At 43.3% G+C, this 27,025-nt stretch overlaps 1 protein-coding gene across 5 annotated transcripts in view; it reads right to left on the bottom strand.

Annotated features, from left to right (window-relative positions):
* bahd1 (bromo adjacent homology domain containing 1) overlaps positions 1-27,025 on the bottom strand; it is a 98,811-nt gene that overhangs the window by 8,384 nt on the left and 63,402 nt on the right. For all 5 annotated transcript variants that reach the window (XR_005458657.1, XM_038783945.1, XM_038783966.1 and 2 more), the window contains exons 3-4: positions 20,027-20,418; positions 12,848-13,007 (exon numbers count right to left, since the gene is read on the bottom strand). Coding sequence is in view for 4 of the 5 variants with exons in the window: in XM_038783945.1 (XP_038639873.1) it covers positions 12,848-13,007; positions 20,027-20,418 (552 nt within the window). In the remaining variant the exon portion in view is untranslated. The remainder of the gene's footprint in view (positions 1-12,847; positions 13,008-20,026; positions 20,419-27,025) is intronic.

The raw sequence follows: 27,025 nt of genomic DNA on the forward strand, positions 1-27,025 counted from the left end.
GAATGGGGGATATATGTCCAAGTCAGGGTGGTGAGTGACTTGGTGGGGAACCTCCAGGTGGTGGGGTTCCCAGGTATCTGCTGCTCGTGTCCTTCTGGATGGTAGTGATCGTGGGTTTGGAAGGTGTTGTCTAAGGAACCTTGGGGAGTTACTGCAGTGGATCTTGTAGATGACACACATGGCTGCCACTGTCCGTCGGTGGTTAAGAGTTTAAATGTTTGTGGAAAGAGGAGCTTGGTCCTGGATGGTGTCGAGCTGCTTAGTGTTGTTGGAGCTGCGCTCATCCAGGCAAGTCGGAGAGCATTCCATTACACTCCTGACTTGTGCCTCGAAGGCAGACAGACGTTTTTCTTTTTGGGGGGGGGGGGGGGGGGGTGTCAGCTGGTGAGTTATTTGCCGTAGGATTCCTAGCCTTTGATCTGCCCTGGTAGCTACAGCAACCTTGCATATCTGTACCGGAGCTGGAGATACACCGAGCGGGAATGTATGGGACACTAACAAAGATTGTGGATGAGGAGGTCAGGCCAGACCCTATGGTTTGTGATCTTCGGGATATTGGAGAAGCCAGTGGAGGAAGGCTGATGCTGTGGCCTTCGCCTCGCTGATTGCCTGGCGGAGTATTTTATTGGAATGGCGGTTGGCAACGCCATCGGGAGTGGAGGCCTGGCTAAGGGAGCTGTATGATTTCCTCCAGTTGTAGAAAATCAAGTGTTAACTGAGGGGTTCAGCAGAGGGCTTTGAGACATGGTGGGGACTGTTTGTGGCAATGATTAAGGTGCTGTTCTTTGTGGGTGGGTGGGGGGGTGAAAAAAACAGTTCAGGCTGTAATACTGAGTTGGGGAGCATGTTCCCCGGATTATTTATATTTTGTAACTGCTTGAATTGGTTTGGAATAAATACATTTTTTAAAAACACAAAGCTCAGTTGTCTTCCAGGTTATGGCAATGATAATATTGAGCTCCAGATATGCAGGACAGTATTTTCATTGCTCTGTTCAGTGCACTGATAGAAGTTAATACTGCTGGTATGAACTGTAAAACAGCTATGTGGAGGTGCTGCTTAGTAACACAGGTAGACACAATACACAAGAATAAACATGTGGAAAATAGTTGGAGTGGAAGGGCTAGCTTCAGGAGTCATTAAGATATCAGGGAAGTTGTGTGGAGTGGTCTTCTCACTCCTTTTAACACCAGGGGCTGGTTTAGCACAGTGGGCTAAGACACCTGGCTTGTAGTGCAGAATAAGACCAGCAGCGCGGGTTCAATTCCCGTTCCCGCCCTCCCTGAACAGGCGCCAGAATGTGACGACTAGGGGCTTCACAGTAACTTCATTGAAGCCTACTTGTGACAATAAGCGATTTTTATTATTACAGTACCTTTAATATAGTAAAATGCCAGGACCATAATCAAATTGACAATGGGGCAAGAGTGGAGATATCACAACAGACGACCAAAAGTTTGGAAAAGTAAAAGATTTTCAAATTGGGATGGAGGTAGAAAACTCAGATTTTGCCTGGAGAAAGGCCCATGTGCCAATAGTGAGGTGAAGAGAGTAGAGACTGTATAGGGGCCAGAATTGGAGGCGTGCAGAGTTCTGAAGGTTGCAGGTGGTTAGAGGTAGGGAAGGGCTAGCTAACGAAGGAGTTGAAAACAAGGATGAGAATTTGAAAATTAAGGTGGTGCCAGACCAACATCCAATGCAGGTCAGTGAGTATGAGCTGATGGATGAATAGGGCTGGTTTGAATTAAATAAAAGACAGAAGCAGACCCTCGAAACTGCTCCACTATTCAAGGCAATCATGATGGTCTGCCTCAACTCCACTTTCCCGTCTACTCTCCATATCCCTGGAGAAAGGCTGTTGCACGGTAGCACAGTGGTTAGCACAGTTGCTTCACAGCTCCAGGGTCCCAGGTTTGATTCCCGGCTTGAGTCACTGTCTGTGCAGAGTCTTTACGTTCTCCCCGTGTCTGCGTGGGTTTCCTCTGGGTGCTCCGGTTTCCTCCCACCGTCCAAAGATGTGCAGGTTAGGTGGATTGACCCATGATAAATTGCCCTCAAGTGTCCAAAAAAGGTTTGGTGGGGTTACGGGGATAGGTTGGAAGTGTCGGCTTAAGTAGGGTGCTCTTTCCAAGAGCCGGTGCAGACTCGATGGGCTGAATGGCCTCCTTCTGCACTGTAAATTCTATTATTCTATCAATCTTAAACATAATCAATGACAGAGCATCCAAAACCCTCTTGGGGTAGAGAATTCCAAAGATTCACAACCTTGTGTGTGAAGAAATTTCTGAGTTTAGTCCTAAATGATTGCCTCTTATTTGGGAGGCTGTGCCCGGTGTTCTAGATTCCCCAGCCAGGGAAAAACACGTCTGTCTCCACCTTATCACCTCACATCCTTGTAGACTTAATTTACTTAGCCTCTCATCATCAGGACAACCCTCTCATCTCTCCTCCCAGAAACCATTGCAATGAATCTTTGTTGTGCCGCTTCTAAGGTGATTATGTGGTTCTCCAGGAGAACAAAACTGCAAACGCTATTCCAGGTGTGGTCCCATCAAAGCCAAATTGCCTTCTTACGATAAAAGCCAACAATGCCATTTGCCTGTAATTGCTGGGGATGAGAATGGCTCAGACAAAAAGGCCCGAAAATGTTTTGTGACAAGGAATCATGCAACTATCGCACTTGTTCATGATCTGCGGTGGAAATGCAAATGCTTCTGTGCCATTTCACAAAAGGTGAAAGACTTCAGGTGGGTAGAAACATTAGTTTTCCCTTTTCTTTATCTTCTATTACCATCAAGACTGCGGACCAATTTATTTTTATAAAATCACCAACTGACCTCAGTATTTCAGTATTCAATTAAATTAGTGTATGTAATACAGGGTGAAGTCCAAACCAACCACAGAACACGACCTTGCTGGACTATGTACATGTAATGCAAAGCAAAGGACTACAGCAGTGCTTTGAAAACTATTTGCCACGGTGATCCTATTTTAACTCCTCACCACCTTCTGCAAGGCCTTGCCAGCAATATCCACAGCTCATAAGAGAATTCTTGAAAATTAACATGACCCAGATGCCAGCAAAAATGTAAAAAGCAATAAAGCAACATAGTAATATTCAGTACATAAAGTTTGCAAACTATAGAACAGTGGTGGGAAAGTTGCAGGGTTCGGAGAGCAGCCCGTGAGACATTTTGTCGATCATTGTCAACGCTTGGGATTGCCGGACTCCACTGCTTCCATCCGTATTGCTTTTTTTCTACCGGTATTACTAAAGTAATAGCCATGTAAAGCAAGTTGCACACAATGACTGAAAGCTGTACACTCCCTCGGTGTCCAATCAAAATACCACTCTGGTTCAATTGGCACACCCTCCAAATTTTACGTTTGTAAGTGCAGTTAGCAGAATTACTCTATCCCGGGACACTTGGTTACGACACCAGTGGATATGGGAGGTTGCACTTGTACTGGGAAAGTGTAAATATTTGTTTTGTTTTTACAATGTGAAATTGATAACAATTCTATTCATATATGAATGGTCAAGCATTTTCTACAACTCATTTTGAAACATTCGGCATATGTATTTTTTTTAAAATTCCAATTAAGGGGCAATTTGGGGAGGGGGGGGGGAAAAGAGAGAGAGAGAGAGAGAGAGAGAAAAGAGACCACCCACACAGACACGGGGGGAATGTGCAAACTCCACATGGACAATGGCCAGGGGCTGGGATCGAACCCCGGTCCCCGGCAACATAAGGCAAACATGCTATCCACTACACCATCGTGCCACCCCATCTTAAATGTATTTAAACGTATTTATGGAGTCATAGTTAGTGCATGTGCACAATTTCAATCTTGCACCCACTTGAAATAAAGGAGGGCCATTCATGTGGCCCACTAACTAGTCCAAGTTGACCATCACTGCTATAGAATGTATAATCCATTAACATAAATATGAAGATTTGTTTTTAATGTACTTTTTGCAAGTTTCCGTGAAATGTTCCATATTCCATAATGACAGAAGACTCAATGACGCCTCTCTTTTCTCCCATCCACACATTGTAATCAGCTCCTCTCCCCCACCATACACTCTTCCCAAGCTGCTTCCCCACACACTCAGTAATCCCATCTCTCTCATCCCCACTCAGCCTTCATTCACTCACACCTTCTGTCCCCTTTCAGTCAATCACGTTCCCCACTCCCCACACTCATCTCCTCTCTCTCTCCCCCCCCCCCCCCCCCCCCAACCTTCTCCACTTTCCACCCCAACCTGGATTTCCCCACCTTGCCCAGATATGGTAAGAGTGACCAACATAAGGGTGCTTGCGAAGATGAATTCCAATATTCACACTGAGCATGCCCTCCATTGTGCTACGGCTCTACTCTCATGCTAAATGGGATAGGTTCAGAACGGATCTAATAGCTCAAAGTGTCTTCAATAATGCCATCAAGCAATATTTATAAAGCAATAAGTTGCTCACAGACACTCAGTTTGCGTTACACCAGGTCTACTCATTCCAGCCTTGGTCCAAACATGAACGAAAGAGCAGAATTCCAGAGAAAAGGAGAAATTATTGCCCTCGACAGCAAGGCAGGATTTGATTCGAGTGTGGGATCAAGGAGCTCAGGATAAATTAAAGTCAATGGGCATCAGTGGGGAAACTGTCCACTGGTTGAAGCAATACCAAAAGGCCAATTAGCTCAGTCCCAGGACATTGCTGGATTCCTCAGGGTAGTCCCCTCGGCCCAGCATCATTAGATACTTCAATGACCTTCCTTCTATCAGAAGATCAAAAGTGATTATGTTTTCTGATACTTTCACCATGTTCAGCACTATTTGCTACTCCTCAGATACTGAAGCAGTCAGGCTTGGGGTGATAGCCAGAATGTAGTATTTGTGCTACAGAACTGCCAGGCATTGACCATATCCAACAAAAGAATATAACTATCTCTCATCACTGAATCCCAAGCCAACATCCGGAGAGTTAGCAGTGACTAGAAATTGAACAAGCCATATAGCTACAAGGGGTCGGGGCTGGGCATTTTGAGGCAAATAACTCCCCAGAGCTTGTCCACAGGGCACAAGTCAGAATTGTGATGGAATACTTTCCACTTGCCTGGATTGTGGTTCCAACAACACTCAAGAAGCTCAACTCCATTCAGAACAAAGCAGCCGGCTTGATCAGCACCCCATGCACTAACTTAAACATTCGCCCAATGTGGCAATTAGGGATAGGAAACCAATACTGGCCTTGCCAGTAATGTCCACATCTAGTGGGAGAATTTTTTTAAAATTCTGCTTTTCCATTCCCACTACTGAAGTGACCTTAACACTTGCTCACACTATTCCAATTTAAATGGAGCATCCATTAGAGGCAGGAGGGTTTTGGTGAGGTCAATTTTATGGAAGGTGGAAAACTGACAAGGGATGTGTTGGAATAGTCACTCCTGGAGATAATGAAAACATCGGCGAGACTTTCAGGATCAGATGAGTTGAGGTGGGGTGGTATCAGGTGATATTATGAAGGTGAAAGTAGACAATCTTGGTGACGGAGCAGATATGAAGTCACAAACTGACCTTGTGGCCATACAGGATGCGGCAAGCAGCCTTATTCAGCTTGAGACAAGTGACCAGGGAGGAGTAAGGTGGCACGGTAGCACAGTGGTTCGCACTGCTGCTTCAGCACCAGGGACCCGGGTTCGATTCCCGGCTTGGGTCACTGTCTGTGCATGATCTGCGTGGGCTTCCTCCAGGTGCTCCAGTTTCCTCCCACAAGTCCCGAAAGACGCGCTGTTAAGTAAATTGGGCATTCTGAATTCTCCCTCAGTGTACCCGAACAGGAGCAGGAGTAGGTGACATGGGGGTTTTCACAGTAACTTCATTGCAGTGTTAATGTAACCCTACTTGTGATAGTAATAAAGATTATTGAACGGAGCATATGGTGGGTACCACAGAGATAAGTTCTCATTATTTAATTGAAATAAATTGCAGTTCATCCACAGCAATGTCTGATTAAAGCAACAAAGCCAGTGTCAGGGTCCAAAGAAGTGGTGGTACAGTGGAGCTGGATGTCATCAGTGCATTTTTCTTGGTATACTTCAATGACTTAGACTTGGGTGTAAATTATAAAACATTCAAATTCCACAAAACCTGGAAGCATAGTGAATGCTGAAAACGATGGTAATAAGCTTCAAGAGCACATGGACACATTGGTAGAATGGGGTGGGTAGGTGGCAGATGAACAGGAATACTGATTTAAAACTGGTAAATGAATCACGGCTGTTCAAGGAAAAGCTTTAAGTTACAACCGGCAAAGCACTGCCTGAGATTGTGGTGGAGAAAGAATCAATTATGGTTTACTAAAGAGAATTGGATAAGCAACTGAAGCCAAAATATTTGCAGGGTGCAGGGAAAGGGTGGGGGAGTGGGATTAACTAAATTGCTCTTGCAGAGTTGACGCTGAGCAGTCTCCTTCTATGCTGTAATCATTCTGTGAGGAACCGAATGCCATGTCTTCAAATGATGTCAATATGCAAGAAAAGGAGGTTCAGGGAGTCTTGAGGCAATGACGTTTGAGGATGGAATTGGGGTGGGGAATAGAATCCATTGCAGAAAATTGTTTTGCTGCAACTGGTTAAGGAGCAATCCACAACAAGCACTTCAAAGAACAACAAAGAAAACTACAGCACACAAACAGACCCTTTGGCCCTCCAAGCCTGTGCCGATCATGATGCCTCAACTAAAGAAAAAAACCTTCTGCCCGTACTCAGTCCATATTCCTCTATTTCCTTCCTTATTTATGTACCCAACCAGATGCCTCTTAATGTTAATGTGCCTGCTTCCACCACGTCCTCTGGCAGTGCATTCCAGGCACCCACCATGCTCTTGTGTGAAAAACTGACCCTGCACATCTTCCTTAAACTTTCCCCCTCTCACCTTGCACCTATGCCTCTTGTAAATGACACTTCCACCCATGGAAAAAGCCGCTGCCACTTCCCATCTGTGCCTCTTATAATTTTGTAGACCTCTACGAGGTCTCCCCTCAGCCTCAGGCATTCCAGTGAAAACAAACCTAGTTTATTCAACCTCTCCTCAGTCAACACCCCTCGAGACCAGGCAACATCCTGGTGCACCTTCTTTGCACTCTCTCCAAAGCTGCCACATCCTTCTGATAACATGGTGACCAGAACTGCACGCAATACTCAAATGTGGCCTAACTAAGGTTTTACATAGCCACAACATGATTTCCCAAATCCTGTATTCAACGCCCCGGCTGATGAAGGCAAGCATGCCATATGCCTTCTTAATCACCTGGCCACCTGTATTGCTACTTCTAGGGAACTGTGGACCTGCACGCCCAGATCCCTCAGTGTATTAATGTCCCTAAGGACAATTCATATCTAGATTTGATCCTCCAAAATGGATCACCTCGCTTCCTTTGCTGATATACTAGAATGTATATTTAATCTCTCAAAGACAAAGCAGACAGTTTCTGCACCACTGCACAGGTTGCTACACTCCATGAGTCAATACATTTTTACTTACAACCCATGTACGTGTTGATCTCAGGTTGGTGTAACAGCAGGCCTTCTAAAAACAGCCTTTACCCCAAAATTATGGTGATAAAAAAAGCCAGCAAAAGTAATCGATTGACTTCCGTTTAACAAATGTGCAGCAAGATCAGAATCAGGCACATCTGCAACTCAGCTCCTAGTTTCATCTGATCATTCAGTGTTCAGCCCATGGTTAGTTGGAAGGGGACACGATCAATTATTCAGTCACCAAGCAAACAGCATTAGGTACTCAATAAAACGCATGAAAAAGGATACGGATTTACACATCTGTAAACAGATGTTGACACTTGGCCACAGCCTTTGCAATAAGATTAAATGAAAATCTTCGAAGACAACAAATTACTGTAACAAAGTACACAGCTTTGTACAAGCCATGTGTCTCAACACAAGGTAGTGATAGTCCACTGTCTTGTGATACAAATTTATTATTGTTTGAGATAGATATCTACTCCACTACTTGCAATCCAGTACATGTTGTTGAGACACTTATTTAATACATTGTGGTAGACATTCATGCCATTACTTGTAATCCATTCCACATTTTGTGACAGATGCACCTAATATTTGCAACCCACTCTTTGGATTATGACAGTTACATTAATTACATTTACTTCATATCTGTTCCAGAACTTTGCCAGACAAAAACATGGTTAATCCATTCCTTACAGTGCAGCCAATATATCCCTCAGATTTACATCCATCTCATGTTTTGACATAAAAATACCACATTAATTTCAGATGCACTTCTGTGATTGATACCATAAGCTTCTTTAGTGACATATATTCAGGAGGGAGTGCAAGAAAGAATATATATGACCAATTATGATGGAAAAATAGTGTGCACACAATATGTTGCAGCACTGTTGAGCAGAAATACTCCTTGACCTTTATTCAAAGACCAAATAGACCAACAAACTGATACGTCTAAAAGATGGACTAGAAGATCAGTTGGTCGAGAGATTTCAAATCAAATCGGTTCTCAATCCAGAACAGCCCAGTTTCTCCAATCACTCCATGTAATTGAAGACCCTCATCCCTGGCATCATTTTCATAAGTCTTTTCTGCACCCTCTCTAAAGACTTCACATCCTTCACAAACTGCTGCATCCAAAATTGGGCACAATACTGCAGTTTTGTTTTTTTTTTATAAAAGGTTCATCATAATATCCTTGCTTTTGTACTCTTTGTCTCTATTTATAAATTCCAGGATCCCATTTGCTTTTTTAACCCCTTTCACACTTGTTCGCTGTCCTGCACACTCTTGCCTCTCCTCGTTCTCCTTACCAAATTGGATCATTACACACTTATCTACATTGATTGCCAACTGCCTTGTGTTAATGCCATCAGCCTTGTCCTGTCCTCTTGAAGCCCATCACTATCTTCTTCGCTGTTCACAATAATTCCAAGTTTTGTTTAATCAGAAGATTTTGAAACTGTGCCCTGCGCACATATCATTAATGCACATCAAGTAGTGGATGCAGCACCAAACCTTGGGGTATCTTTTTTCAGTGTGAAAAACAATTATTCACAACTACTGTCTGCTGTCAGTGAGCCAACTTTGTATCCAAAGGTCTTCTTGACCTGAAATATTACCTTTTTATTTTCACAGATGCTACCTGACGCGAGCATTTCTAGCAGTTTTTACTTTGTATCCATGTTGTCACTGCCCCTTGCATTCCAGAAGTTTCACCTTTGCTGGCAAGCCTATTACATGGCACTTCAGCAAACAACTTTTGGAAGTCCATCGAGACCACACCAACTGCATTACCCTCACCAACCCTCTTCAGTTGAGCTTTTAATGAGGGTAACTAAGTTAAGTATTATTTGCATGTTTGACAACTTGACAGTGCAGCATTCCCCCTATACTAGCACTGGGACTCTCAGCCTGTATTATGTGCCCAAGTCTCTGGAGAGTAGCTTGAACCCATGACCTTTTGACTCGAGGAACGACTGCTACTCACTGAGCCATAGCTGGCAGTACAGAGAATTGGTTCTTCCGAGTAGTACGTTCACTCAGTTGGACAAGGCCTGCAGGTCGGGAGCTGACAGCACTGATGTTTGACTAAACCAGACAAGTGTAATTAGCATTTGGTGTCTGATTCCCGCACTGAGGCACTAGGGTGCATTAATCACCTGCTCTTTTGTTAGACACAGATTACAATGGCTCCAGATAGCTAAGCAGTAAAAAGGTCTCCATCGACATATATAAGTTATATAATTGAAAACCTCTCCCCTTTGGTTTAGTCTGAAAGAATGTGGGTGAGGTATTGAACCCTCAACACAAAGGTAAAGGGTTAGAAATTGAGATGATTTAAACCAGGGATTTAGGTCGATCTGCATTTGACCTGGTTAGCAAGGGCTTTAAGTTTGTTCTTCAGGTGTCTGCTAAAAAAGGGAAACCTGCAGCCAGGGAGGCCATTTGACCAACTATGTCTGAAAGAGCTACCTAATTAGTTCCACTCCATTTGCGCTTTCCCAGATCGACCTGCAAATTTCTACTTTTTATGTATTTATCCAATTCCCTTTCAACTGTTTTAAGAATTTTTAGAAACACGATACTGAGAAATCCACATGGATAAAATCTTGAGCTTGGTCAGTAATTGGGGAGGAGGGAGAGAAGATGGACAGTCGCAAATGGGGAAGAGGGAGGAGACAGACGTGATGGACAGGGCAGTCATTGCCCTCTACCAGTAAGACTCGTGGCAGGAGGTGGTGAGATAAGAATAAGATCAGGCTTGGAGGTAATGCCCCAGCTATGGATTGACAAGCTTGTTGACAGCAGAGGTCAAAGCTCACCTGCTGCCACACTAAGCAAATTAAGCACATTTCCGACTACCGACACAGCTAACTAAACCAGCTCCACATGTCAGCAGATTCAGAACAGGAGGCAACAAATTTAGTTGAAGGAGCAGCAAAAAAAAAAAAAGGCGTTTTCAGGGCAGCCACAACAAAGCAGTTTGATTTGTTTGATTTACAAGTGTAAGCCATGGGTGGGGTGGAAGTCAAGCATTAATTACCACTGGAATTCCCGCTCCTCATAACAGCCCATCATAAAGCTTCTTAAAGCATTTCAGAGAATAAAGCTGGCATAAGGTCCCTAGTGCTGCAGAAAGACTGAACGGATTATAGTTTGGTTGTCTCAAAAAACAAGTTAAAACTCAGAAGTCTCAGAAAGGGCTTGATAGCATAGAAACAGCTTTTTCCACCTGTAGGTGGAGTTGAAAACTCTGGCTGTAAACATAAGATAGTAATAAATCCAATTCAGGAAAAAGTAACCAGGGACAGATGAAAACGTGGAATTCGTTACCAGATGAAGTAACAGAGGTGAATAGCATGGATGCAGTTCAGGAGAAGCTGGTAAACATGAGGAGGAAAGGAATGGAAGATGCTCATTTGATAGGTTAGATGCAATCCGGTGGGAGGAAGCTCCCATTGTGCATACAGCAGCTGGGCCGAATGGTCTGTTCCTATACTGCAAATTCTATGTAATCTCATATAAAAGCTGGGTCCAGTGGCTGTATCCCAAGAGAAGACTTGGGTGATTTACAAGGCTGTTCATAATGAATGCTTAATGTTAGAAATTGAAAACAGAGAGTACCACTTAAGTGCCAGATGTGTGAAATATTTACAACTAAACAATTGCAAATTGATCAGCTAATTGAATGCAGCTCAGGCAGTGTCAACTAACCTCGGCACGTTACAATCCAGGTTACAAAAAAAAAATGAATTAATGGTTATCGCTGAGAATGCACCATTAAGTTTAGTGAAAGCACACTATCAACTTTCAGAATAGGATTTGTTTATACACCTAAAAGGAGGAATTTGTAGGGCTATGAAAAAAGTAGGGGAATGGGACAGACTGGATGGCTGTTTCAAAGTGCTGACACAGGCACAATGAGCTGATCAGTCACCTTCCGCACTGTATGATTTTATGATAATGGTGCAAAACCTCCCATTTATAGTGGCACAGGAAACCAAAATCTCTGAATCTGTTCCTGCTGCCTTCCATTTCTGTACACTGTCGGAGCAGCAGGATTGAGGACCTCCAAGAAACTGGGAGCTGGATTTCAGTCATGTAAACGTTGGGATTGGGATCATAATGCCAGCCCATTGTAATCAGAGTCAAAGCAGAGCTGAACTGATGTACTCATCGCCAGCTTTCTGCAGCAGCTGATCCAATTGAAGAACACGGTGTTTGGGGGTGGGAATAGAGTTAAAAGAATGTGATGGAGAAGAAATTAAACTGTTGAGTAATGGTCTGTCAGGCAGTCAGCAAAACTCCCCAACAAGCTCTATCACAGCAGTAAAAAGGTAGAGGGTACAAAGATGCCATTTCTTCGTGCTCATCACAGATCGTCATCAATCACCGTGACATTTCACAGGCCATCTGCCTCGCACAACTCCCCTGACATCTTATTACAAGTACAATAACCCTCCCAGGCAATAAACGTCACTTCACAGCCCCTAAGCAACCACTTAACAGAGGTATTGGCGAAACATCAGTTATGGAGAGCTCCCAACTCTCCCCTCACATAAGCAACACAAAACAACAGGCCATTTCTTAGGATTGTAATAATCCAAACTGTGGGCTCAAGAAAGGAAGAAACGCATAACCAGACACATTCTTACTGGCCCTAGCCCCAAATAATGCAATACTTCCTTCATAGATGGAGATGGTAATTTCCTTCCATCTGGACAGACACAGCGACGGTCCTATCTTGTCACAGACACATCTCACCAACACCACCCATCCCCATACAATAAGTTGATTGGGGGGGGGGGGAAAGAGACCCTAGAAAGTAAATTGGGTACCAGACTCCAAATTCCGCAGTAATGTTGAATCACTTCATCCTTGCACTGCAGGCCACACAACAGCAGATCCTCACAGACCTGGCCCTTTAAGAACCAACTTTACGATGTCACTTTAAAAACATAGCTTGGGATAAGCAAGGATCTATTTCCAGTCCACACCTATCAGCATGGATTAAAAGTTATATATAAAGGGGAAAAGGTTGGGCTGAGGGGAGAGCACAGCACCTCATCTTTTTATAGTGAAAGCGCACACACACACACCATTTTATGGGTTGGATCTCTCTCTTCTGCCTCCTCCCTCCATTTAAAGAGCAGGATTTCTCTCCCTACCCTGGATTAGCCGACTAGTCAGGATATTTGAACCAATCTATTTCACCAACGCCAGCATGATTTCTAAATCGTAAAGCTTCACCATGTATTCCTTGTAGGTCCTGCTTTGCACTGTATTAAATCAACACGCTAACCTGATGTAGGGTCCTCCCAGAGTGCAGAAACCTTGGCAACGTAAGGAATGGACTTCTTCCTGGGCCCTGACTTCAATAAAACAGTGTCCCGAACCTTGATCACTTCTCCATCTCTTTCAACTGCAGGGTAGCACTTTCGAATCAGGAGTTCCACTTCACCCTGAAGAGCAAAAAGGGTTAGAATGACAACAGTGAGAAGGTATGAATGAAAGCAAAGACACTGAGCCCATGGAGTTTTTCTCCTCAGTGAGAAGGTCATGGATTCAAGTTCCACTTGAGGGATTTAAGCACAAAACGTAGGCTGATCATCCAATGTAATACTGAGGGAGTGCGGTGTTGTGAATGCAAGGTTAAACAGAGGCCCTGCTTGCCCTCTCTAATTAAATGTAAAAGATCCCATGCCATTATTTTAAAGCGCAGGGGAATTCCCTCTAGTGTCCTGGTCAATATTTATCTTCAACCAATATCAGTAAAAGAAATTACCTGATCATAATCATATTGTTTATGGAATCTTGCTGTACAAACTGGGTGGTTTTTTAAAAAAACATTTCAACAGCGACTACACTTCAAAAGTACTTCACTGGCTGTGAAGTGCTTTGGGCTACCCTCAAGTTACGAAAGATGCTACAGAAATGCACATGGTTGTTTTGCCATGTACTTTCTTCCATACACACCCCAAAAGGTAAATTGAATGTCAACTATGATCAACAAAATACTGCATAAAAGAGTGGTTCATAAGAACATAAGAACTAGGAGCAGGAATAGGCCATATGGCCCCTCGAGCCTGCTCCGCTATTCAATGAGATCATGGCTGATCTTTTGTGGACTCAGCTCAACTTTCCGGCCTGAACACCATAACCCTTAATCCCTTTATTCTTCAAAAAACTATCTTTATCTTAAAAACATTTAATGAAGGAGCCTCAAGTGCTTCACTGAGCAAGGAATTCCATATATTCACAACCCTTTGAGTGAAGAAGTTCCTCCTAAACTCAGTCCTAAATCTACTTCCCCTTATTTTGAGGCTATGCCCCCCAGTTCTGCTTTTACCCGTCAGTGGAAACTACCTGCCCGCATCTATCCTATCTATTCCCTTCATAATTTTATATGTTTCTATAAGATCCCCCCCCGCATCCTTCTAAATTCCAACAAGTACAGTCCCAGTCTACTCAACCTCTCCTCATAATCCAACCCCTTCAGCTCTGGGATTAACCTAGTGAATCATCTCTCAACACCCTCCAGCGCCAGTACATCCTTTCTCAGGTAAGGAGATCAAAACTGAACACAATACTCCAGATGTGTCCTCACTAACACCTTATACAATTGCAGCATAACCTCCCTAGTCTTAAACTCCATCCCTCTAGCAATGAAGGACAAAATTCCATTCGCTTTCTTAATCACCTGTAAAACAACTTTTTGCGACTCATGCACTAGTATATCCAGGTCTCTCTGCACAGCAGCATGTTTTAATATTTTATCATTTAAATAATAATCCCTTTTGCTGTTAGTCCTCTTCTAATAGGACACACTGCCAAGGTTGAAACACGCAAGACATAATGCTGATATCCTTTGCGTTTCTATCAAAAACCTTTAGAGTCAGGAGAAACGCCAAGAAAATTTTCTCTCCTTGAACGACACTTCAGGCTACACAGCTGCCTCAGGAGATTCAATGAACATGGGATAGTACATATTGTACGAAGTTTGTTGGCAGGAAATTAACTCAAAACGGACCAATATTCTAGAAAGAATTGGGGAAAAAACACTAGTCGTATCACCACATAGCGACTGTCTCCACAAAGGCACTGACCTCAAAAGGTATTTTCCCGTGCTACAACACCTTGCCCTATAAAAAGTATTGGCATAATGTGCAATGTGTGACTGTGAGGAGACAAAGCAGCAAAAATCAAACTTAGCCTCCAACAACTTGCATTTTTAATTATGCCTTTGACATAGTAAAATCTCCCACGGCACTTTACAGGAGTAATCATGAAACAAAATTTTACACCAAACAACATCAAGTGATATTTGGATGGTTGGCCAAAAGCTTGGTCAGAGTGGTACATTTTGAAGGAGGACGAGTGAAGGAGGTGGTGGGGGGAGGGAAGAGATGGAAAGATATAGGGAGGGAATTTCAGAGCTTAGGGCAGTTGAAGGCAGCCAATGGTTGGGCATGGGAATTGTGGCAGACAAACGGCCATGCTTATTAGACTGCAGAGATCTTGAAAGCTGCAGGCTGGAGGACTTTCTGGGCCGTGTGGGTCAATATCACACTGGACAAAATCATTTTGTGACAGCGACTGAGGGAAGCTTACCGATCTCCAGATGGTATGGAGTAAAAGGCTTTACTTACAGACAACAATGCAGTCATGGATTTACAGACTGTAAAACAAAAATTTATATTGAGCCTTTGAGACTCATATGTATATACTATGAAGGTGTAATGCAAACACTAGTTAAGCAGTTAGATTAAATTACAATCTCAATATTACATGGCATTACAATCGTATTTGGTCTGACTGCAAATAGATACACAAGAAGAAACGGTGAAAAAAATTCTCTCTTTTCAGCAATATTCAAGCTCCCTTCTATCAAGTGACTATTCTAACTGAAGAAAGTTAAACTAAAATATTGGCTGCCAAACAGAATTTACTAGAGTACTACAAGAGATTAGCCCGAAATTCTGAATGGAATTATATAGAGGCAAAAAACAAACAAAAATTGGCACAATTCAATGAAGACAGTCGGAATTGCTCTGATTTTGGACGGTTTCCAAATTTCCAGCATATATCCACTTAGCAGTACCACTTAAGAGTTACTTCTTTCTAACTTCGAAGAACACTAGACATTATGATTTGTGCACATCCTGATTTGTACACATCCTAACAGCAATCTTCCATTTCAAGGGCAGCACCCTGCTGTAATTGGTTGGTGATCCAACATCTTTATTGCAACAGCCAACATTTAAGCTCTGAAGCCCCTATATGATGCACCCCACATTTATTCTTCTTACACTTATTAGTCCCTGTTCTGAAGACATTTGACTGCTTCATCAACTGTTACTCCTCTCAAAGGCAAATGGGCCATTCTTAATGTGGTGAATAGTGGCTAATGGCATATCATTTAACCATCTAATCAGGACATAGTAGCATACTGCAATATTCCTCTCGTCCAGCACAAAAACGGGTCCTTCAGCCCAAAAGGTCCATGCTGCATTTGCTTCGCCGTAGCCTCCTCCCACACTACTCCATCAAACCCCATCAGTGTATCTTTCCATTCCTTTCTACCTCATGTAGTTATCTACTTCTCCTTAAAGGCATTTTGTGCTTTCCGCCTCAACTACTCAAATACATGGTGGGGATTTCCACTTTCTCATAACACTCTGGGGTAATTTCTTTTAAATTCCTATTTTCAGTATTAGTAGCCATCTTGTAATGATGACCCCTTAGTACAGATCATTAGATCGGGGACCAGGAGTGCCACCCACCACACGTTTCCCTTCTCTGAAGGATGCCAACGTCAAATACAATATTGCCCCACTGAGATAATCAATTCATGACAAGCACAGGTCTATATAGCTCAGTTTCAGTTTGACACAACCGGTAGTTCCACTTCAGGAACCTGACCACATAACCTATGCCAGCATTGCAAAGCAATACAGAAGTGCCATAGTGATAAATTATACTTGGCATCTCTGATAAGGAATGTAAGGTCTTATCTATCTGCTGGGGCAGCCATTAAAAACCTCATGACACTATTCATACAGTAGCGAGCATTATTCTGCCATCAATAAACACTATCAAAACAGGCCTCTGCTCAGATATTACACAATTGTCTACAGGAGCTTGCTGCAAGCAAATTGGCAGCTGCATTTTCTCCACTGCCATTGTGACTGCACTTCTGAAAAAATATTTAATTGAGCAACACTGTGGAAGAGAGTCATTTTGCAATGATAATTGGGAACCGTGACAAGAGGAGGACACGGTTGTGTATGAGTTTTACTCAACTAGTAATCTAGAAATCCCAAAATAATACAAAAACATGCTGGAAATCTGAAAGGCCTTCGACCTGAAACTTAGCAGTTTCACTCTCCACAACCTTCCCAACACAGTATTTATGTTTGGTATAATTTGAATTCATTTTTTTTTTAATATGAAAATAAAAGGCTGGTATCAGCATCACTGACCATAACATTGTTGGATTACCAAAACACCCCTCTGGTTCACTGTTGTCATTTAGCAAAGGAAACCTGCTGTCCTTATCCAGATTGACCTATACGTGATTCCAGTCCCACACAGTGATTAACTCTTAGCTGCTATCTGAAGTGACCTAGCAAGCCACTCAGTTGTATCACATCTCTATACTGCATTGATTGAAGACAGCGGCCCACCAGCATCTCTTTAGGTAAACGAGGGATGGGCAATAACTGGAGGGCAGCACCTGAATCCCGAGAATTGCTCAAAAATACTTAGATTCTGGAAGAATAGTGCAGAGTCAAATTCTTGGTCAGCTCCCAACAGGCAGGATCTTGCAAGTTTGGCCAGTCAGAACACAATAGCATTTTACGCCATTCTGTGAATTCCTGCTTTGAAAGGAACTTGCAGACATTAATTTAGAACCGGTTGAAAGATATGGAACCATTATGATAATGACTGTGGCTGCTTTAATTTAGGTTTTAGCTGTAACCTGAAGGCACAGGAATGCTCATCCCACATGAATTTGAGCACCCTTATGGATCGTGGATCACAAATCAACAAGGAGCAATACTAAATGGAACCAGACTGGTAAAATGATCTTGAAACCTCAGGAAAATAAGTCAATAAGCCACTTGGGCAATACATGCTAAAGTGGTCTCCATTACGAAAACATTCAGGAGGGCTCTCAATTCAAAATTAAACTGGATAGTGCCTCTCTGGTGAGATATATTCACATTTGTCCATCACTGCAATTTCTCTTCCTCCCCACACTGGAAACTATAAATTCTTACTGGTTTCACACCTCCATGACAAACGAATAAACACAGCCTGCTTTACCATATTAAAAAAAAACTATTCTCGGGCGGCACGTGGCGCAGTGGTGAACACTGCTGTCTCACGGCGCTGAGGACCCGGATTCGAATCCCGGCCCTGGGTCACTGTCAGTGTGGAGTCTGCACATTCTCCCAGTGTCTGCGTGGGTTTCACCCCCACAACCCAAAAGATGTGCAGGGGAGGTGGATTGGCCACGCTAAATTGTCCCTCAATTGGAAAATAAAGAATTTGGTACTCTAAATTTTTTTTAAAAAGCTATTCTCAGAACATGGACATCATGGGCAAGGCCACATTTATTGGCCAATCTTAGGTGTCCCAAGAGGTAGTGATGGGCTGCCTTCTTCAACCCTTACAGACCTTGTAATTCCCATGACTTGTGAAGTAGAAAGCTCCAGGGTTTTGATCCAACAATGAAGGGAGGACAATAATGATTCAAGTCAGGATGGTGAGACTGGGAGGTTGCTATTGGTTTTTGTTGAGCACGTTTCACCAAATAGATACAAACCCTCAACATTTTAACTCAGTTTGATAACTTTTAACAACTTTAAACAAAATTAACTGCCATACATTTTAATGCTGCATGCTTAGTGCCAAGTTCTGTACATGAGCAACCTGCAATTTCAGAATCATGCTGAATGGTTCCCTTACCAACTATTAATTCCATCCCCTTCCGAGCCACTCCCTTAAGTTACATCAGATGGTCATAACCTATATGACCCAGAGCAGAGCTTTTTTTAAAAACAAATGTAAAGTACCCAAGTTTCTAATTAAGGGGCAATTTAGTGTTACCAATCCAACTACCCTGCACATCTTTGGATTGTGGGGGTGAAACCCACGCAGACACGGGGAGAATGTGCAAACTCCACATGGACAGTGATACAAGGCCAGGATCGAACCCGGGTCCCATGGCGCCATGAGGCAGCAGTGCTAACCACTGCCTCACCATGCCGCCCCTCAGAGGAGAGCTTCTAACCTCTCATCCTCAACAACACAAAGAACATCTATCTCCACCTCTGGAACACAGTCCGTCTGACCCCGATCCAGCCTATTCATTGCTGAAAGTCTCATTTCATTCATTGTTTTAAAAAATCACCAAATAGAGTGTAAGGTCGGAGATCAGTATTGAAATAACCTTAAATGCAAGCTCATCCAAAACTCTCCTGTCTGTGCCCCAACCCACACCACGTTTTGTTCACCCATCAACTATATGATGAATGACCATCACTGGCAATGGGTGACACTCTACGTAACTCTCCAGGCCAACAGAAGGTCAGAGCTTTCATGGAAGCTTGCCACTCGTGGTATGTGCTGCAACAAAAACAAGCTTTCAGTACATGGGACAATTGGAGGACTTTCAGCCCCTCGGCCTGCTCCAGCATTCAGTTACAGCTGATCTGATTAACGTCATCTACCCATAAGGGCAAACCTCAATACACTTTTGCAACAAAAACATCCATCAATTCCTGCCGTGCAATTTTCAAATGACCTCCAGCCTCAGCAGCTTCTTGGAGAGGTGTTCCCACTTCTCTGCACAAAGAGGAATTTCTTGTTAGCATCCCGAACACCTGGGTGCTAATCTGTTCTTATTTTTAAAGAGATGCTGGTTGGGGGATAAACACTGGCCAGGATAGATACTGGGGATGACACTCCTTTTCCACTATGAATTAGTGCCATAGAAACTTTTACATTCACCCGAAGGAGCAGACAGGGTCTTGGTTTTACATCTCATCTGAAATGGTAGCTCGGACATGACAGTACTCTGAGAACTGCCCTGGAGCTTCAGCCTAGAATTTGAAGACCAGCAGGTAAATTCCCCCAGGTTCTGGCCAACATTTATCCCTCACCAACACCTACAACTGATCTAATTGGTATTGGTACATTGCTCTTTGTGGGAGGTTGCTGTGCGCAAATTGGTTGCTGCATTTCCTACACTACGACAAGTGACTAAGCTTCAAAATTATATCATTCATTGAAAGAGTTTGGTACATTCTGAGTCAAAGGCACTATTTTAACGCAAGTCTGTCTTTCTTCAAAATACAACTGGTTATTATACAAGGAGATAAATTTGACTTTTTAAACCTGCTACGATGTTACCTTTTTAAATGGCAATTTCTAAGTTTCTCTATCAGAGAAACCCTCTGCAATATCTACTTACCACAACATAGACAGGTTTCTCATACTGTTCTCCTACAGGAAGCCAACCATTTGTGGCTCGTCTTCTGCTGATTCTCTGCTGCTTGCTCTCCACATGCCCTGTACCTGCTTTACTCTGTTGGGCTGGCGAACTGGCTGGGTTGCGGAGGCTGGACTTGGAGCTGCTAGGAGGTTTGGAGCTCTGAGGGCACTCCCTGCTCAGTTTCAGCATGGACAAGGTGTGAGGTCGAGAGGTTGCTGGTGGGTCCGAACCAGGGCTCTGCAAGTGAGGAACAGGCTCAGCAGTAGGAGGGGCTGTAGGGACAGGGCAGCCCGAGACAGGGTTTGCTGGCGACACTGGATGACCTGTGACTGGGATGGTTACACTGAGTGGCTTCAAGGAGCTGTACCCGTCTAGAAAGGAAAAGAAAAATAATTAATCAGCAACTTTCTCCTACCCAGTTTCATCTTTTCCACTCAAAAACAGCAGTAAATTGGTGGGACTAAATGGCCTGCTTCTGTCACCATGTTCCTAATGCTAATCTCAAGCCAAAGAAATTTTACACAACCTTCATTATAATACTATCCACTGCACCCTACACTTGGAAGCACAACTCAGTTATAGTACTGTTCCATTCCGATCACATTCAAACAGCCACAGTGCCATTATAAAACAAAAATTACACCAATTCTCATTATAACTTGGTCCATTCTATAACCTCCTTCATCGAGGCTCAGATGTTAATTGACGCTAATTGCTAACTGGAACACAATGGTGCATATCTCAAGATAAGTTATAAAAAGCAGGTGAAGCTCTTGCACACATTATAAAGATTTGCAATTCCATGATATGCCCTTTACAACTTTATAACTCATACAATTAAGATTGTTCGTAGGACAAATACTTCAATCTCTATGACAAAGAGACTACAGAAAAACACTTAGAAACCAAAAGTATTATGAAAAATCAACACGGATTTCAAAAATCTCGCTTGCCCCACCTCACTGAATTCTTTTGAAGAGGTAATACAGTAGACCAGGATAATACAGCGGATAATTAATAGCCTACAAATCGGGTACAACATATATGCGAACAAATAAGGGCAGGTCATGGGGGATGGCACAGTGGCCCAGTGGTTAGCGCTGCTGCCTCACAGCACCAGGGTTCAATTCTGGCCTCGGGTGAATGTGGGGCGTTTTCATTCTTCCCATGTCTGCGTGGGTTTCCTCTGGGTGCTCCAGTTTCCTCCCACTGTCCAAAGATGTGCAGATTAGGTGGCTTAACCAAGCTAAATTGCCCCTTAGTGTCCAGGTTAGGTTAGGTTATGGGCATAGAGAGGATGGACGGGGGAGTGGCTCTTTCGAAGGGTCGGTGCTGACTCGATGGGCAGAATTGCCTCCTTCTGCACTATAGGGATTTTATGCAGATACCAATATATACAGCTAGCTGGGTGCAATAGAGGAACCAGAGAGTAGAGCTAATAAGTAACAGAGGAAAGTGAGGTTCCACAAGGCTTAGTGCTGGTGCTTCCGTTGTACAAAATTTAGATCAATAATTTTGACTTTGAAAAGCACCATTACTAAATTTGTGCACAATGCCAAATGGGCATTGTGGAAATGTAAATGCCAAATGGGGAGGGAGGGTAGTCAACACAGAGGAGGATCGGAACAAATTATAGGATGATTTGGATAATCTTGCAGAATGGGCACAAATTGGCAAATTAATTTCAGGTAAGTAGGAGTAATTACATATTGCAATATCATATTAACTGAAAGAGATGAATGTAATGGGGTAGAGAGGTGAAGACAATCTCGCAGTGCAATGACAAAAATCACAAAGTTATGACTCAAGTAAATAAGGCCAGAAGAAAAGCAATAAGGAAGAGAATTCAAGAGTTTGCTATGTATCAAATGTTAATTAGATCACAGGAGTTTACTTCTGGTCACCATTTATTAAAATGTTTTTTAAAAATTGGGCAGCACGGTGGCGCAGTGGATAGCACTTCTGCCTCACGGCTCCGAGGTCCCAGGTTTGATCCCGGCTCTGGGTCACTGTGTGGAGTTGCACATTCTCCCCGTGTTTGCATGGGTTTCGCCCCCACAACCCAAAGATGTGCTGAATTGGCCACGCTAAATTGCCCCTTAATTGGAAAAAATAAATTTGACAGTCTAAATTTATTTTTTACAATGTTTTTTTTATATAATAAATTTAGAGTATCCAATTCTTTTTTTTTACAATTAAGGGGTAATTTTGTGTGGCCAATACACCTACCCTGCATATCTTTGGGTTGTGAGGGTTGGGTTGCGAGGGTGAGACCCAGGCAGACACGGTGATCATAGAATTTACAGTGCAGGAGTCCATTTGGCCCATCGGGTCAGCACTGGCCCTTATAAAGAGCACCCTACTCAAGCTAATGTATCTACCCTATCCCCATAACCCAGTAACCCCCACTTACCTTTTTGGACACTAAGGGCAGTTTAGCATGGCCAATCCATCTAACCTGCCCATCTTTGGACTGTGGGAGGAAGCCGGAGCACCTGGAGGAAACCCACGCAGACACAGGGAGAGCGTGCAGACTCCGCACAGGCAGTGACCCAGCCGGGAATCGAACCTGGGACCTGGAGCTGTGAAGCAACTGTGTTAACCACTGTGGAGAATGCGCAAACTCCACACTGGCAGTGATCCGGGGATGAGATCGAACCAGGTCTTCGCGCTGTGAAGTGATAGCGCTAACCACTGCATCACCGTGCCACCCTGTTTTTAAACTGTTATATAGAGGTTTTGGAGAGGGTGTCAGAAATACAAAGTTACACTGATCAAGAAAGACCAAAGTCTCATAAAAAGAAAAAGGATGGGGGCAGGGACAGGGCAAGGCACTGCGAGAGCAGTGATGGACTGGGGCAAAGAAGTGGTGGAGGGCGAGGGCAAGGCCATGCCCGAGAGAGAGCATTGTTACTTCTCGGAAGAGCAAAATTACAGGTCATCAGTTAGTCAGCAAGGAATCAAGTAGGGAGTTCAGAACTTGTTTATCTAGAGTGGTGAAATGTGCAACTTATTACCAGTTAGTTATTGAGTTTAATTGTACATTTAAAGAGAAGTTAGTTAAGATATATGGGAGAAGCGTTATGTTGGTACATTAGGAAGAGGATCAAATGGAGTCCAAACACCAACGCCAACTCAGCGGGCTATATGGCCTGTTTTTGTGTTCTATTTGCTATTTAATTCAATTCAATCACCACAATGATGCACATATAACATTACACCATTGCTTCTTTAAAAGAGCCTTTGATTGCATTTAAATTGCTTCCGAACTCTAAATTCTGTTTCTTAGCTACTGACTCCAATTTTGCCCTGCTACACTCATTTATGAATTTGTCAACTCTTTTTTTTTTTTTTTTTATAAATTTAGAGTACCCAATTATTTTTTCCAATTAAGGGGCAATTTAGTGTGGCCAATTCACCTAACCTGCACATCTTTTGGGTTGTGGGGGCGAAACCCACGCAGACACGGGGAGAATTTGTCAACTCTGGGCAACAATTGCAACTCACATTTTACATTCCGTAAACTTTTTAAAATATATATATATTTTTTAATTTTTCCAATTAAGGGGCAATTTAGCATATCCAATCCACCTACCCTGCACATCTTTGGGTTGCAGGGGCGAGACCCACACAGACATGGAGAGAACATGCAAACTACACACAATGACCTTGGGCCGGGATCGAACCCGGGCCCTCGGTACAGTGAGGCAGCAGTTATAACCACTGCGCCACCGAGCCCACCTTGCATTCAGTAAACTGGAGGTCATCCAAAACCCTACTGCCCATGTCTCTACTTGGATCGCCCATTCACCTATCATCCCTATATTCACTGATCTACAACACCTCAATTTAAAATTTCTCATCCTAATTTCCAAACCCCTCCATTTTGTTTATATTTAGAGTACCCAATTATTTTTTTTTCCAATTAAGGGGCAATTTAGCATGGCCGATCCATCTAACCTGCACATTTTTGGGTTCTGGGGGTGAAACTCATGCAGACACGGGGAGAATGTGCAAACTCCACTTGGGCAGTGACCCAGGGCCGGGATTCGAACTTGGGTCCTCAGCACCGCAGTCCCAATTCTAACCACTGCGCCACATGCCGCTCTCCAAACCCCTCCAACCCTTCCCTATCTCCGAAATGTCCTCCAGCCCCACAAACCTCAATGTGAAATTTGAATTCAATAAAAAACGGAAATTAGAAGTCTAATGATGACCATGAAACCATTGTTGATTGTTGTAAAACCCATCTGGGTTCACCAATGTCCTTTAGGGAAGGAAATCTGTCGTCCTTACCTCATCTGGCCTACAGGTAACTCCAGATCCACAGCAACGTGGTTGATTCTTAAATTAGATGTCCTCAAGAATGGGCAATAAATTCTGGCCCAGCCAATGAATGTAAAAGAATCTGGCATCTCGAGAATCCCCAATTTTAATTGCTCTGCCACTCACGGCCGTGTCTTCAGCTGCTTAGGCACCAAATAGTGGAATTCTCTCCCCAAACCTCTCCACTTTGCTTTCTGTAAAAAGCTGTTTAAAAGTCGCCTCTTTGCCAAGCTTCTGGCCCATCTTGCCCAATGTCACCTTATTTGGTTCAATGTCTAATTTTGCTTTAAAATGCTCTTCGGAAGTGCCCTGGAAGTTTTATTACTTACCTTGCTATATAAATTGCTTTCACAAGACGAGATGGGGAAATTCAATCTGAGGAATTGGAATGCTTTCTAATTCATACATCCAATACCAGCAACCAAATAAAGTAACCACGGTCAGATTATAGCTTGGCTGGTGGTCTGCCAACTGACACCAAGCCGAGCCTCCAGAGACCATTTCCCACACTGACCTTCGGTTAATCATTGGTCTTTCATTTGACACTTGGGTTCATCCAGTCCAGACGGATGGAACAAAATATTCCTCGGTCTGAACTGGGGTGGAGCAGAACTAAGCCTTGTGCAATTAGTTCAGACATTCTGAGTCTAGTTTATAGCGGGCACAAAGCAATCCTAATTGACTGGCTTCATTTAAAGTTATTTTCCTGGATTTCAAATCCCTCCATGGCCTTGCCCTTCTCAACTCGGCCTCCAGTCCCACAACACTCCAGAATCTCCAAATCTGGCCTCTTGTCCACCATACATTTCCTTCACTTCACCTTGCCTTCAGCTGTGTCGGCCTGAAGCTCTGCAATTGCCCCTCTCAAACCCTTGGTCTTAAAATCCCTGAAATTTCTCCTTTAAAACCGACTACTTTCACCAAGTGTTTAGTCACCTATCCAAATATGGGGCTCAGTGATTAGTCATTTGATTAGCCTCCTGTTAAGCACCTTGGTACATTTTACTGTTAAACACGTGGTGTAAATGCAAGCTGTGACTTTGAACGGTTAGGCACCGATTCCGCCCCTCTCTCTCCCCAGCACCTTCCGAAACCTCTCAATCTCCAGCAATGAAACAAAAAACTGCAAGTCAATCTCCTTGCCCGTGGTGCAGTCCTGCTTGGTATTCAAGAACACTTGATAGGAATCTTGTCACTCCGAAACCTGATGCATATATATCTCCATGTTCACACCTCGGCTTTCATGGTCTTGCTGCTCTCCATCTGTATAGCCACCTTCAGCCCCAAATCTTCCTAGAACTCTGCGTATCTCCAATTGTTTTTTTAATAAATTTAGAGTACCCAATTATTTTTTTCCCCAATTAAGGGGCAATTTAGTCTGGCCAATCACCTAACCTGCACATCTTTGGGTTGTGGGGGTGAGACACGGGGAACGTTTCTCCAATTGTGACTTGTTGTGTACCCCGATTTCCGTGACCCCTCCAATCGCACCTTCAGCTGCCCAGGCCCAAAGCTCTGGGATAACCTCTAAATAGTCTCCTTCTTCAATACTCTCTTTAAAAGTCCACCTTTTGTCTAAGCTTTTGTGCACCTGTCCCACTATCTCCTCATGTGGGTCAGTGTCAAATTTATGTTTAATAAAGTCTTGTTTCTTGGGATGTTTTTCAAATATAATATCAGAGAGCACAGGGTCAGGTCATTTAGTCAGTCATCCTTGTGCTGATTCTGACGCATATCCAATTTGCCAGTTTAGCACAGGGCTAAATCGCTGGCTTTTAAAGCAGACCAAGGCAGGCCAGCAACATGGTTCAATTCCCGTACCAGCCTCCCCGAACAGGCGCCGGAATGTGGTGACTCGGAGCTTTCACAGTAACTTCATTTGAAGCCTACTTGTGACAATAAGCGATTTTCATTTTTCACCTCAGCTTCTCCCATCAAGACCCTGCAAATCAATTCTCAAGTACATCTTTTGAAAGTTCCCAAGGAATCTGCTTCCACCACTCCTTTGGATAGTGTGTTACCTTTGAAAAAAAACATACCCTGCTTTGTCTCTCTGGTTCTTTTGCCAATTATTTTAAATTTACAACCTCTGGTTACCAACTTACTTGCAAGGGGAAACAATTTGCTCTTTATTTGCTCCATCAAATCCCCTCATTTTTGAACATTTCTATTAATTCACTCTTTAAGCTAATCAATTCCAGTTGCTCTAATCTTTCCACACAATGGAAGTCCCTCACCCCAGTAAACCTCCTGTGCCTTCTCCAAGGCTTCAACATGCTTCAAGTGGGATGCCCAGAATTGAGCTGAAGCCTAACAATGATTTGTAATGGTTGAGCATAATTTCTTTGGTCTTGTATACAATGTCCCTATTTTAAGCCAAATACATCATACACTTTTCCCAGCCACCTTATCAACGTGCCCTATACCTGAAAAAATTTGTGAATATGCGCCGCCCCATATCCTTGCCCATGCACGAGTCAATTAGACTATACAACCACAGCACATCCCTCCCAAAGTGCATAATTTCACACTTATTCATATTAAATTGCATCGCCTCGTGCTTTCCCAGGTACTACATAAAAAATACTTGAAAAGAGCCTGTGGTGTTTGGGGTTTTATATTAGCATGGATAGAGGATTGGCTAACTGACAG

The sequence above is a fragment of the Scyliorhinus canicula genome, chromosome 2, assembly GCF_902713615.1.
Source record: "Scyliorhinus canicula chromosome 2, sScyCan1.1, whole genome shotgun sequence".
NCBI classification, from domain to species: domain Eukaryota; kingdom Metazoa; phylum Chordata; class Chondrichthyes; order Carcharhiniformes; family Scyliorhinidae; genus Scyliorhinus; species Scyliorhinus canicula.